At 41.3% G+C, this 15,429-nt stretch overlaps 1 protein-coding gene across 6 annotated transcripts in view; it reads right to left on the bottom strand.

The window, feature by feature from the left end:
* The window catches only part of LOC143036389 (HEAT repeat-containing protein 5B), a 164,475-nt gene that overhangs the window by 20,310 nt on the left and 128,736 nt on the right, over positions 1–15,429 (bottom strand). For 4 of the 6 annotated variants that reach the window (XM_076206277.1, XM_076204096.1, XM_076204913.1 and 1 more), the window contains 7 exons: positions 15,140–15,329; positions 14,772–14,816; positions 12,606–12,872; positions 12,176–12,338; positions 4,836–4,951; positions 4,621–4,730; positions 4,204–4,378 (listed from right to left, as the gene is read on the bottom strand). In XM_076206277.1, the coding sequence (XP_076062392.1) occupies positions 4,204–4,378; positions 4,621–4,730; positions 4,836–4,951; positions 12,176–12,338; positions 12,606–12,872; positions 14,772–14,816; positions 15,140–15,329 (1,066 nt within the window). The remainder of the gene's footprint in view (positions 1–4,203; positions 4,379–4,620; positions 4,731–4,835; positions 4,952–12,175; positions 12,339–12,605; positions 12,873–14,771; positions 14,817–15,139; positions 15,330–15,429) is intronic. The other 2 variants (XM_076207786.1, XM_076207031.1) reach the window with 1 other exon arrangement.

A 15,429-nucleotide genomic window follows, 5' to 3' on the forward strand; every position in this document is an offset into this window, starting at 1 on the left:
AGTGCCGCAAGCCACAGCACATCCATACCAAGGCTTCATTAAATTGGCAACCTCCAACTCTCCATCCCCTCATGCAGAAAAGGAGAAGATGGGGAGAAATCTCTTCAGGCTGCGTCAATTTATTTCTCGTACATACTCCCTCACCCCCTATCCCCTACCCACTTCCCCTCATGCATCACAGCATCATCCATACACAACCATTCTCCATTCACCCCTATCTTCTGTCCCCTCCCATCCTTCCTCAACAGACACTCCCCTCTTTCCCAATGCCCTTTTTACCCCATCCATCCATCTCATCCTAGGTCGATCCCTCATGTTCACTCCTTCCATCTCTGCCTTCTACACCTTCCATATCACACCACAGACAAGCAAATAAACAAAATAGTTGGAGAAACCTACAATTTACTAAGATCAATAGCTTTTAATTACTTGGATGAGGTAATGGTAAAGAAAATATTAGTCACACTGATAAGACCAAGATTGGAGTATGCAGCGACACTATGGACACACAATACAAAAAAGAATATAAGGAAAATAGAAAGAATCCAGAGGACTGGAGGAGTGCGTGTATAGTTCCACTTTACAAGGGAAAGGGGGACAAGTGTGAATGTAGTAGTTTCAGAGGGATTAGCTTGTTAAGTGTAGTTGGGAAGGCTTATGGGAGGATCTTGATTGAGAGGATTAGGAGAGGAACAGAGGGAGTAATTGGTGAGGAACAGTGTGAGTTTAGGACAGGTAGAGGTTGTGTAGATCAGATTTTTGTGGTAAGACAGATATGTGAGAAAGCTATAGGTAAGGGGAAGGATGTTTTCTGGGCCTTTATGGATCTGGAAAAGGCTTACGATAGGGTAGACAGAAAGGCACTGTGGGAGGTTATGCGGATATACGGGATAGGAGGAAAGCTTCTGGGAGCTGTCAAGAGTTTTTATGATAGTAGAGCTTGTGTCAGGATTAGAAATGGAGAGAGTGAGTGGTTTGAGGTAAAGGTGGGACTTCGTCAGGGATGCGTTATGTCACCCTGGCTGTTCAACTTATACATGGATGGGATGGTGCGAGAGGTGAATGCAATGGTAGTGGGTCAGGGATTGGAGATGGTTAAGGAAAATGGAGAAGTGGGAGGTGAGCCAGCTGTTGTTTGCGGACGACACTGCGCTTGTGGCAGGATCGGAGGAGGGATTGAGGAAGCTGGTGACAGAGTTTGGGAGAGTGTGTGAGAGAAGAAAGCTAAAGATAAATGTGGGTAAAAGTAAGGTGATGAGATGTACAAGGGGTGAAAGTGGCAGTAATCTGGAAGTGAGCATTAAGGGAGAGCAACTGGAGGAAGTGGATAGTTTTAGATATTTGGGTGCAAATGTGGCAGGAAAGGGTGGAGTGAAGGTGGAGGTAGAATGTAGATTGAGAGAAGCGAGTAAATGCCTTGGTGGTTTAAAAAGTGTAATGAGGAATAGGAATCTGGGAATGGATGCTAAGAGGAGACTGTATGAAGGAGTGATTGTGCCAACAGCACTGTATGGAGCAGAAACATGGAACATGAGAGAGGAAGAGAGAAGGAACTTGAATGTGTTTGAGATGAAGTGTCTGAGAAGTATGATGGGGGTTACTAGGCTAGATAGAGTGAGAAATGAGGAAGTGAGGAGGAGAACAGGGGTGGAAAGGGAGCTGGGAGATAGGGTGGATGAAAGAGTATTAGGATGGTTTGGACACATGGAAAGAATGAGTGAAGAAAGACTAGTAAAGGAGGTATGGAAGGCAGATGTGGAGGGAGTGAACACGAGGGGACGTCCTAGGATGAGATGGATGGATGGGGTGTAGGGGGCTTTGGGGAAGAGGGGAATGTCGGTTCAGGAAGGACGGGAGAGGACAGAAGACAGGGGTGAATGGAGAATGGTTGTATATGGAAAATGTTGTGATGTATGAGGTGGATTGGACGGGGGAATGGGGGTGAGGTAGTGTGTGTGAGCAAAAATTTTTGACACAGCCCGAAGGGATTTCTCCCCGTCCTCTCCTTTATATGGGGGGACGGAGAGGGGGGGTCGCCGAATTTAATGAAGCGGCCTTGCTGTGGATGTGCTGTGTCCTGCGACACTGCTTCTGACCCAGGGCAGTGGACAGGGTGCAGGGATGACCCGTCATCTAGGAGGTGCTAAGATGGGAGGGAGGGTGGAGGGGTGTGGAGTGTTTTCAGGGATGAAATGGGTGGGAATGTTTTTGTGCCTTGTCCTATTTGGCTACCCCCCTGGTACGGGGGAAAAAAGCCTTGGTATCTGTATGTATGTATGTAGAAAGAATCCAAAGAGCAACAACAAAGATGGATCCAACACTTTCAAAACTGACATATAAGCAAAGATTGTCTAAATTGGAACTACCAACCCTTGAACAAAGAAGAGAGATAGGTGATCTGTTGACCATTTACAGAATTATGAAAGGCATGGAAGTCCTTGATAGAGAAGACTTATTAAATTGGGATAGAAGAAAAACAAGGGGACACGAAAAAAAAAAAAAAATAGAAAATAAAATAAAATGAAATAAAAAATAATCCACACAGAGTGGTGGATGTCTGGAACAAATTGGACAAAACAATAGTGTGTGAAAACACCATACATGAATTTAAGAACAAACTAAATGTGAGATACAAAGACGGGTCACCACGAGCATAGCTCCCCTTCCTGTATAACTAGGTAAATATACACACACTCAGAAAAAGAATGAAAAAGATAGTGAGAAAACCTTTATACAACAATTTAAATTTTTCATTTTGGAGAAATGTACGAGGGTCGTTCCAAAGGTAATGCCTCCTATTTTTTTATTCCGCCCGAAGGGATCCAAGGGGATTGCAAATTGCATTGTTATGATGACTGAACTTATGCACTCATGACCTGAAAGTTTCATCTCTCTGTTGCAGATATTGATGGTGTGACACTCTAAGAAAGCAATCCCTGTCATGGACGTGCATCAGAAGCAGAGATGCGTCATTGAATTCCTCCATGCAGAAAAAATTGAACCAATCAACATTCACCAGCGCCTGGTGAATGTTTACGAAGCCGATGCAGTTGATGTCAGCACAGTTAGGAGATGGGTTCGTCGATTTCAGAGTGGCGGCAAAGATGTGAGTGACAAAGTGCGCTCTGGATGCCCATGCACAGCCACCACCCTGAAAAACAAAGTGCGCCTCGATCAACTCATCCGCACTGATCGGCGGATAACGGTGAATGAAATGCATGTAGAGTTGGATGTGGGTGTCAGTGCACTGGAAACGATGTTGTCATCCCTAGGATACAGCAAAGTGTGTGCTAGGTGGGTTCCACGAATGCTTATGCAGGACCAAAAGGACCACTGATGGGATATCTGTCAGGACTTGTTGGATTGGTATGAAGCCAAAGGTGACAGATTCTTGGACTGCATCATCACTGGTGACGAGACGTGATGTCACCACTACGAGCTGGAATCCAAACGGCAGTTGATGGAATGGCACCACTCACACTCCCCAGCAAAGAAGTTCAAGACACAGACATCTGCCGGCAAAGTGATGTGCAACGTCTTCTGGGACAGGAAGGGCGTCACCCTACTGGATTTCTTGGAACCAGGGGCGACTGTCAACTTTGACCGTTACGTTGAAACGTTGACCAAGCTGAAGGCCCAGACTGCTCGTGTAAGGCCAGAGAAAAGGGAAACATTCCGTTTGCAACACGACAATGCCAGGCCACATACAAGTTTGAAGACCAAGGAATGTGTGACAAAGTTCGGCTGGACGGTGCTGTCTCACCCACTGTATAGTCCTGACCTGGCACCGTCAGACTTCCACTTGTTCAGACCTCTGAAGGACGCATTACGTGGGCAGCATTTCCCCAACAACAATGCCGTAATCGCAGCCGTGAAAAAATGCACCGCCTCGGCAGGCGCTGACTTTTACAACCAAGGCATCAAGGCCCTCATTCATTGCTGGCAAAAGTGCATTGAGAATGGTGGTGACTACATAGAAAAATAAATTCTGGAGCACAACAGGTCACTCGTTTTAATGGTGCCACTCCCGTCTTCATAGCTCTTAAACTTTTTAAGTAAAAAAAATAGGAGGCATTACTTTTGGAACGACCCTTGTAGCAATAACAATCTAATGAAATTATGATGCATAAGGAAATAAAACTGTTGCAAAATAGTATATTTTTACTTATTTCACTGCAAAACACTCGAGTATTGTTTAATTACCAGCTGGAGAACATAGGTTGGGCAGATTTGTTAGCAGTGTCACTGTAGATGCTGCCAACACATCTAATTGTGCAGCTGAAGGATGATGTCTAGGTGGTGACAGCAAAGAAGGCGCTGAAGATACCACTTGAGGTACAAGACGTGGAAAATGTCTTGCTAACACACATAAGCAAACCTGTAAATGGGTGATACAAAGATTTAAAAAAGGCATGATTACAAATACAACCTACCTGTCAAAAATAGTGTATGCATATTCCATATAAATTCTATTAGTATACTGCACTTGAAAACATGTCTGAATACAGTGGATATCAAGCAGAGTAATTTGATAAGAATACCTGAACATCATATCTATAACTGCTGACAGAACTGAACAACACTTGATCAGAGTAACATAAAAGGGTCACCGAAACTTACCTGGAGAGATGTGAAAACTAATGATTGACTGGGATTGATCTCCCCCAGCTCTCCTCCTTCTCCAAGCAGATCAGCATCACAACCTTTGCAATCCTGACTGGCAGCTCTCTCTTCAGTTTGGAAGATTCAAATTCAGTTAATGCTTTGCCATAGCAAAGGAAATTATATTAAAATATTACATGCCAACATTTTCATACCCTAAAGAATTAACTCACCCTTATGCTTTTTCCTTTTCTCATCTTCAAGAGCTTGTCTAGCTGACTGTACAGTCAAAGTCACCACATTTATTGCAGTTTGATGGACATCTATGTGATCTGAGCTTAGGATTTGTCTGTGGAGAAGTGTAAATACATTTAGTAATATGCACATGCTTGTGTTCTTCCTAAGCATCAACTGATCAATCCATGAAACACAATGGCAAAAGCCGACAAGACTGTGAGAATCAACGCCAGACCCCCTGATATCCACCCTTCTGAATCCTCTCTCCCACGAAAGGACAGAGTCCACTTGGCCAGACTGCGGTGCGGTCACCACCCAGCACTTCTAAGCTACCAGAAGAGGCTGGATGACCGCGTTGTGAACAGCTGCCCAGGATGTAACACTTCACCCCATACCATACAACACATAATGGAAGACTGCATTATACACAATCATGCACGCAAACAACACAACATACGCTCTATAAAGGATTTGTGGGAAAACCCAATTTCGGCTATGGCATTCCTTGGGGAGACGGGACTGCTCGGACAGACAGTCTAGGGAACGACAACAACAACAACAACAACACCAACATTTCGGACAGTTTGTTGAAGTGGACTAAGGGGGACATTTCATACATTTGTATAATGCGGATAACAGATGGATGATAGGAGGGGCGATGTTGAACATGCCTCTGTTCTGCTCAATGTTTTTGAAGCTTTGAATGGCGGCCGCTTCCAGCCATTTCCTCCTCACCCTGTCTGGTTCACTAAAGAGAAGCTCTGCATTATCCCAATCCATCAGGTGGTCGTTGGTGGTCCGGTGGATAACACAGCCGTTGGTGGTGATGTTGTTCCGGGAATCGTAGCGATGCTCCCGGATCCGGGTCTTCAGGTCACGGGAGGTCTCGCCGATATCTACTTTATCACATCCAGCACAGGGTATGCGGTAGACACCAGCGTTTTTTCCCCACATCTCGCCCCAGCTGTCACTCCTTCTAGAGAGCTCTTTGATAGTCCTGCTGGACTGGCCCACTACCTGAATGTTGCAACGCCCAAGTGTCCGGGTGAGGGTGGTGGTGACACTGCTGGCTGGAAGGATAAGCCTCCTAGCTGGATCTTTCGTTGGTTCCCGCTCTTCCATTATTTTGAGTGCCTTTTTCTTGCACTGGTGGATGATGCACTCTGGCTATTTTAATTTCTGAAAGACCTCCTTTATGTGCCTAGACTCGTCCTCTAAGAATTCAGGGCTACAAATTCTGAGAGCTCTGAGGTAGAAACCTATAACTACACCTTTCTTAATACTGAGGTCATGGTGGGAAAGGAAGTGAGTCAAATTGTCCTTATTTTAAAATTTACAGTCTACAGGAAACCAACCAATAAGGACGATTTGACTCACTTCCTTTCCCACCATGACCTCAGTATTAAGAAAGGTGTAGTTATAGGTTTCTACCTCAGAGCTCTCAGAATTTGTAGCCCTGAATTCTTAGAGGACGAGTCTAGGCACATAAAGGAGGTCTTTCAGAAATTAAAATAGCCAGAGTGCATCATCCACCAGTGCAAGAAAAAGGCACTCAAAATAATGGAAGAGCGGGAACCAACGAAAGATCCAGCTAGGAGGCTTATCCTTCCAGCCAGCAGTGTCACCACCACCCTCACCCGGACACTTGGGCGTTGCAACATTCAGGTAGTGGGCCAGTCCAGCAGGACTATCAAAGAGCTCTCTAGAAGGAGTGACAGCCGGGAAAAGATGTGGGAAAAAACGCTGATGTCTACCGTATACCCTGTGCTGGATGTGATAAAGTATATATCGGCGAGACCTCCCGTGACCTGAAGACCCGGATCCGGGAGCATTGCTACGATTCCCGGAACAACATCACCACCAATGGCTGTGTTATCCACCGGACCACCAATGACCACCTGATGGATTGGGATAACGCAGAGCTTCTTTTTAGTGAACCAGACAGGGTGAGGAGGAAATGCCTGGAAGCAGCCGCCATTCAAAGCTTCAAAAACATTGAGCAGAACAGAGGCATGTTCAACATCGCCCCTCCTATCATCCATCTGTTACCCGCATTATACAAATGTATGAAATGTCCCCCTTAGTCCACTTCAACAAACTGTCTGAAATGTCCTCCTTTATCTCCACCAAGTCCCACCCATCCCCTTCTCACACACACACCCCTCCACCTACCACCCACCCCTCCCTGATAACCTCTCCCAGTTCCTTCCCCGTTGGCCTATATGTACTCAGTGTTTGCCATATGTCTGTACTTGAAAAAGCTGTAACAACCGAAACGTCGTACCAATAAAGGTTTCGATCTCACACGGTGTTGATTCTCATGATCAATCCATCTTGATTCTCTTACAAGACACTCACAGCTCATGGGTTCTTAAATGTAAAAAGTATACAAATGACACAATTTATTCTATACAAAAATACAATGAATCCCACTTTGCATTTCTCATCTGTGGCTTCAGAGGAATAAGAAAAGATGAGGTACAAGTAATTTTGAAAATGATAGCAGCAGTTAAGGCACCTGGGTTAGATGGGTGTTATGTGGAGTATCTAAAGAAGGGAGGTAGAGTAATAGTAGATTGGTTAGTGAGGTTGTTTAATGTGTGTCTAAGGAAGGGTAGAGTGCCGTAGGACTAGAGGAGTGTCTGTATAGTTCTGCTTTACAAAAGACGGACAAATGTGATTGTAGTAGTTTTAGAGGGATCAGTTTGTTGAGTGTAGTTGGGAAGGCATATGGGAGGGTTGTAATTGAGATTGGGAGAGGAAGAGAGTGAGAAATTGGTATGGAGCAGTGTGGGTTTAGGAAAGGTAAGGGTTGTGTGGATAAGATTTTTGTGGTAAGGCAGATCTGTAAGAAAGCTTTACTAAAAGGTACAGTTGTTTTTTTGGGCCTTTAAGGATTTGGAGGAGGCTTATGACAGGGCAGATAGGAAACCATTGTGGGAGGTACTCCAGACATATGGGACTGGGGGAAAGCTGTTAAGGGCCTGTGTTAGAATTAAAAATGGGTGGCATCAGAGTGGTATCATGTTGCCATGACTGTTCAATGTGTGCATGGATGGGGTGGTGCAGGAGGTAAATGCGAGGGTAATGAGATGGGACTGGAGATGGTTAAAGAAAATGAAGAAAAGAGGTGAGCCAGTTGTTGTTTGGTGATGACACTGCACTTGTGGCAAGGTCAGAGGGGGTATTAGAGTAATTAGTGATGGAGTATGGGAAAGTATGAGATAGTAGAAAGTTGAAGGTAAAAATGGGTCAAGTAAGGTAAGATGTACAAGGTGAGAGGATGGCAGAGAGTTAGAAATAAGCCTTAAAGGAGAGAGGCTGAAGGAAGTAGATATCTTTATGTATTTGGGGTCACATGTGGCAGTAAAGGAACAGAGGTGGAGGTAAATTGTAGGTTGAGAAAAGCACATAAATGCCTCGAGGGATAAAAAAAGTATAATGAAAAATAGGCATATGGGAATAGATGCAAAGAACAGATATGCCTACTGCAAGAGTATTAGGATGGTTTGGACACATGGAAAGAATGAAAGATTAGTAAAAGAGGTGAGGAATGCAGAGGTAATTGGAGTGAACTTAAGGGGACATCCAAGGATGAGGTGGATGGATAGGGTGGAAGAGGCTTTGAGCAAAAGGGGAATATCTATTGAGCAAGGAAAGGAGAAGGCAGGAGATAGGGTTGATTGGAGAATAGCTGTGTATTGATGATACTGTGATGCAAGGAAGGGGACAGGGGATGGGGGGGAGAGGGGAATGTAAATGAGAGTATTACTTGGACTATGTGACATAGGGACTGTGTGTAGCTCTGGTTGGTTTGTTGGCTTTATCCTGGCAAGAAGACAGCCTAGGTGGGTCGGGTGATGGCCACCCCAAAGTAGGGACCAACCACAGGCCTAGGGACGTGATACAAGTGAGAACAGAGAATGACTGACCCTGCCCAATCAGGATAGGTCTTTTATAAGCACTACCATTTACCATAAAGTAGCACAGGGGAAGGTCGCACAGAAAATGGCTCAGAATCTCCAAGGGTTGTGCTTGTACACAGGTACAAATGCCTTCCCCGCAGGCACAATATGGTTGTAACCTACAGATTCATAATATGAGGCCAATGGCAAGAGATTTCTACACAATATATTTACAAATTATCCACCTACAAAAAGCAACTACCCTACAAGGTATATAGATATCATGAAGAAGTTCATATGGGGGACTATGGGGCACTACATCAGCCCCCTTCTTCCCCATGCAAAATGCAGATTGATCTGAGATGGACAATGAGGTAGAGGGGTTGACATCAGTGGAGTGTGGGATGCAACAGCCAGGGAGGCGATAACCCCCTTCTGTGGGGCTGCTGGGTCATTCCGTGTTAATTCAACCAGTCATTTTTGCCACCAACTCAGATTGTCTTGGAAATTACTGTACACATAGACCTTAATGAGACGAATTAAATGGTATGTGTCTCACCTCTGTATGTCAAATGGTTTCTGAGGCATGACCCCCCCCCCCAATTTTGGGTCAAAAAGGTAATTTTTGCAAAAAGTGAAAAAATTCAAAGTCAAATATCTCAAGAGACTATTGTGCTTACAGAGGTCATTCTGGTACTATTCTAAAGCTAATAAGATTCCTTAGAACATTTATTAATGCATATATTTTCTTACAAGGTCAAACAAATAAAACTGACCTTTAATTTCACCTTTGACCTTGAAAAGGTCACTTGTTGTAGAAATAATTTTTATGTAAATTTCCATAAAAAATTGTACATATGTATTTATAATGAATTTTCTTTGAGAAATTTTTATTTTAGGAGCTACACATTTTATGTGAGCACAACTTAGCCAAAAAAGTAACAATTTTAGTGTTTGACATTTACTGTATATTGTAATTACCGTGGGCATAGCCAGCCCTCCAGTTTTTTGGGGGGATACCATTCAGAATGGAGCAAAGTGCAGTCACATTGAAGTCCTGCATGACTAAAAGTATAATTTTGAAGCTGAAAGAAAAAATATAAAATGCATCTGTCTTACCACAAAAATCTGATCTATGCAACCCCTACCTGTCCTAAACCCACACTGTTCCTCACCAATTACTCCCTCTGTTCCTCTCCTAATATTCTCAATCAAGACCCTCCCATAAGCCTTCCCAACTACACTTAACAAACTGATCCCTCTCAAACCACTACACTCACACTTGTCCCACTTCCCTTGTAAAGTGGAACTATTCAGGCATTCCTCCAGTCTTCCAGCACTCTTCCCTCTCTTAAACAGTTAAAAAAAAAACTCACCAGCCAGTCCAACATCACTGTACAGGAATACCTCACTATATGACCAAGTGCTATAAAGTAGGTAAAACAAATGTTGGGTGCATGTGAAAGCCTCAGGCAAAAATTAAGGAGGTGGTTGACAGTGTCCATGAACACAACCCCCCTTTTTACATGTAAAACCCACCACAATATAGGAATTTTTGCATTGTGACCAGTCAGCTGGGAAAAACTCAGTTGCATAATAAGGTATTCTTGTACCTCCTTTTTTCAGACATTCTGTGAGACATCCATCCAACCCAGGTGCCTTACCTCTTATCATCTTAACAACTGCCTTCATTTTATCTTTCCTTATTTCTCATCCATTTTCTTCACCCATTGTGGTCATTTTCTTAGTGCTTCCCACTGCAACCTTTCCCTCCCTATTCTCCTTCACATTTAGCAACTCCCTAAAATACTCTCCCCATCTTCCTCTTACTGCCTTCTCTTCTGTTATCATCTCTTCATCTGCACCTTTTACCTTTTCTTCTCTACTTGATTTGCCTCCTCTTCCTCTTAATTTCTTTCTAGAAAATGTTTTTACTTTCAAAATTTTCTGTCATACTCTCACCCCATTTCACATCTGCTCTCCTCTTTGCCTCCTTTATCTTATGCTTTACTTCTCTTTTCTTTGTATCTCTCATATGACTCCCTCATCCTATTTTGTAACCAATCTGTAAAAGCTCGCTTCTTCTCTTCTACAACCTTCTTTGCTTCCTCATCCCACCACTCACTACCTTTCCTTCTATTTCCTCCCATCCTCCTTGTTCCACACATCATCTTTGCACACTTAGTGACTCTCTCCTTGAACCATCCCTATTCCTCCTTCACTCCTAGTTCTACTCTATCCTTCACTCCCACTCCACACTCAGTTTCTTGTACTTCTCCTTTCCTTTTCTTTCTCATTTAAGCAGTTCACTCTAAGAACCTTCCTACCTTCGGTCCTTTTCGGTATTGTCTCGGCTAAATACGGGTACAAACGCTAGCATTGAAAAATAGCGAAAAGTTTGGGTGGAAAGTTGTATTTTTCGCATGTTTTGAGTTTAGGGGAAAGTTGGGGCGCCTATAATTTTGCGCCCAAACTTTTCGTGGCCACTGTAGAGCAATACTTTATTAAAGCATACAATAAATATTTATAAAAAAAAAAGCAAGGGTACTGGTATAAGTACCATATATGGTGATTACAATAGTGTTTTTAACAGTACACATCAAACACCAAAATTGTCACTTTTTCGGCTAAGTTGTGCAAACATAAAAATCTGTAGCTCCTAAAATAAACATTTCTCAAAGAAAATTCTTTATGAACACTTTGCTATACATATGTACAATTTTTTAGGGAAAGTTACAAAAAAATAAAAATGAATAAATTTCTACGTCAAGTGACCTTTTCAAGGTCAAAGGTTACATTAAAAGTAAACTTTTATTGACCTTGTAAGGAAATATAAGCATTAATAAAAGCAAGCTTTAAAATGATATCAGAATGATCTCTGCAGGTGCAATAGTCCGAGATATTTGAATTTAAGCTTTTTCACTTTTTGCAAAAATTACCTTTTTGACCCAACTTTGAAAGGGGTCATATTTCAGAAACCATTTGATCTATAGAGGTGAGACACATACCCGTGAATTTGTCTTATTAAGGTCTACAAGTAAATTGCAAGAAACTGGCCAAATCTTGGTTGAATTGACATGGAATGATCCTGCTATGTCAGTAATCATGATGTCAGGTTAGTGGCATTGATTGGCCAATCATGCCTGTGGCAGACAGTAGTGGCTTTGGTGGTGGTGATCGTGATGTCAGGTTAGCTGTGTCAATTGGCAACCCCCTATCCATGCCTTCTCCTCTACCTTGTATCCTCTTTCCTCACTCTGCCTACTCTTGTAATACCTTTTCTCAAACACTTCATCTCAAAAACACTCGGTCTCTGCTCCATACAACATTATAGGTAAAATCACTACTTCATAAATCTATACAACCTTCTCTTTGCAGTCATCTCCAAATAATAATATTGAATTTATTAGATGGTTTCCAAATTGTCTCACCTGTGCATTACTGTAGAGATTTCTGTGGCTAAGCCAGCATGTGGCCCAATAAGTGAGGCTGGGAAAGGTGAGGACAGCAGAGTTTCCAGTGAGCGTAGACAAGTTACACTTCGTTCAGGGTCATCTCCACTTGTAGGACTACATAACCACTCAATGCAAATACCTACACAGTTAAAGATAATAATGACAAAGAATGTGTATTAAAAAAAAAAATAATAGTAATAAATAAATAAATTCCTATTATTAAACACACACACACATCCCCCCCCCCCCCCATCCAATCAGTTGTTACCTGTAAAGCAAGGTGGCCTGGCATGGGAGAGAATAACCCTCAGCCCTTTCAGTCTCATCTCACATGTCTTTTTCACCCCTTCTTTCACTAATTAGATAAATAATTAAATTAAAAGTCATTACAAACAATTTAGCTTACCTAATAACAGATAAAACCTGTCCATATTCAGGGCTTCAAAACTTTTATTTGAAGTTGATGTGTTGTTTCCCATCATCTCATTGGCAAATGTGGTTTCCAATGCTTTGTTGTTTTCATGCTTTGCAGCATCAAAACCCCCAGCACTAAGCCAAAGAGCTGCAGCATAGAGCATTGGAGGCCAGGCACTGCGATAATAAGGACGTACACCTTCCACACTCTCGTTGGAATAGAAAGCACCTCCATCATGAGGGAGCTGACTGGAGAACTCTAAAGGAAAAAAATAATTGGATACATAAAGAAAAAGGATCCCAGAAACATCAAAGACCAAATGCCTACAGAGAAACCTAACTACTTTGAACTCCACTAAATTGTCCTAAGATAATTCCAGAAAATACTAACTCCCCATAATGGCACACCTGTTCATGGTAATTTAAAAACAAATCATGTCAATGATAAGTAGTACATACATACATTACATACATTAATGATAAGTAGTACTTTGTATCAAACCTTCCAAGTGGGAATAAAAATGTAACAGAGCTAATATGTGGATCACTTGCATCCCAACACTATATCTTTCCTAAAACTTTCACTATTTAATTTTTGTCTCTTTTCACACACTGATGAATTTAATATTTTTGTCCCAAATCAATCTTCTACCGGATGACTCTAAGAACGAGCAGTTCAAATGGTCTCTATCAATCCTTCAACTCTTTAGCCAGCAGACTAAATGGATTATTTATTTCACAGTGAAATTAATTTATATCAACTAATTTTTTATGCTCATATGCAAAGAACTTTCAAACTTGTTTTCCAATTCATCTGATAAGCAACACATTTTCCATGCCCTCTGACACATGTTTAATATATTCCTGCACACTTTAACCTCAGCAAAATTTCATGATAACAAAGAAATCTAAATTGTAGTTATCTCACACACACTGCCAACAGCTCAGCTGTCTGCACCTTTCAACTATATAATGATTTCTTTATTAATCTTATACTCTTCCTGTGACATCACGAAAAAAGCAACCACAGCAATCTGTACTTAAGCAGGAGGAAAGGTAATTTTCTTCACATTTTTGAAGGCAAAATGCAAGACTTGAACTTTAACAGATTGTTTACTTATTTTTAAATGCAAGTGCAAGCCTAAATAGCATTAATATCCCATTATATCCACTGATGTATGGTGTTACTGATCATCCTATGTATATAAAGTAATCATGTATCCTCTTAACTATTCCAATTCCCTTCAAGTCTTTCTCAACCCCTTTCCAGTCTGAACTATATCAAGTCAAATGATGAAAAGCTACACAGATGAGATCAAGGTAAAATCTCTAGCAAGACAAGAGTCATTAGCCAAAGTGCAGTGCTTATAGCATTTTCATAACACGATAAAAGGAAAGAACTCTGCCAAAGGAAGCACATTCGATACTGTATTTCACGTTAAGAACCTCAAGATCCTGCACTGCATGTAATCTTAAGTTTTGCAACACACAAATGAAATACTGGAAGCATGAGCAGTATCACTACAGTAGTTAGAAAAACATGCAGTAAACCAAATGAATTTGGAGTAGTATGTGTTTTCAACTGAAGACATTTCTGAGGGTTTGAATTGTTATTTCTGCAAATATAAGAATTTGTTTCTGTACCATTCTGCTTTCTAAATCACATTAAGCACAATGCAAATACTTCTTTTACATGTCATTACTGTCATATATTTAGGTATAAGGTAAAGACTTACTGTAATACTTAACATATATGATGCACTGCCACAATATAAAACATTTAATTTCTCATTGAATTTCATGCAATTTTCTGACCCTTATGAAACTATTTCAAATAATTTCAAATATTTTCCTTTAGTCTACATTACTATCATCTACTTTCATTCACAAGAAATGTTAATGCCACTCATTTCAAATTGAGAAAATAATAAAAAGTGGTCACAAGACTTTTTTCCAGTAAAGAATATGCATGTGGATAAAACCCTGAAAAAAGTTTAATAATATCAAAGCCAATCCTTATATAAATAGTGCCACAAAAACTACAACAGTTCCCTTAATCATTTCTGGTTTAACATTTCTGAAGATGTGTGTCTGAAATGTTTTAGTGCAGTACAATAATTAAAACACAGCTACAGTATTAGCTCTTGGTCACCACTACCTCTCTCCATCAGTCCAACATTCTTAACTCGCCTACTCAGCAATCCTATATGGTAGAAAAAAACAACTAAACTTATTGTTTCTTCTTAAGTGTAGCTTTGTCATACATGCTCTGTGATAAAAGTATCTTCTATATATGTTATATTCATGAATACCTTTTGTCATTTCAAAACTAACCATAAATAATCTTACAAGAAACAGCTGTCTCAATCTCTTATACATATACTCCATATATGTTTGGGTTCAGTGTCCAAAGTTGAACAAATATAATGCATGCAAGTCGTATACTATATAATCAATTCTACACCATTCTCTTCATAAATTCTATATGAAACTAATGTTAATAAAATATCGTAAAGAGGGACTCACCTGGTGGAAGTGAAAGCAAGGCATGGTCCTTGAGGGCAAAGAGCCAATATTTGGAGAGACACACTAACTCTGGAGTGACAAGACTAAGAAGACTTTCCTCTGATGCAAAGTTACTGTCTGCTTCAGTTCTATCATCTTCTTCGGCTAATTTGTCACTGTCTTTGTCACCTTTCAGGGCTACAGCATATACCTAAAGATAGGATAGGACAGTCCCATTAGTATAAAGTCCACCAAAGGCCCTCTCTCTCTTATACAGAGGGTGGACCAGTGAACAAAATCCATTCAACCAC

This window comes from Oratosquilla oratoria, chromosome 1 (genome assembly GCF_046742065.1).
Source record: "Oratosquilla oratoria isolate Oo_2021 chromosome 1, ASM4674206v1, whole genome shotgun sequence".
Taxonomy (NCBI): Eukaryota; Metazoa; Arthropoda; class Malacostraca; order Stomatopoda; family Squillidae; genus Oratosquilla; species Oratosquilla oratoria.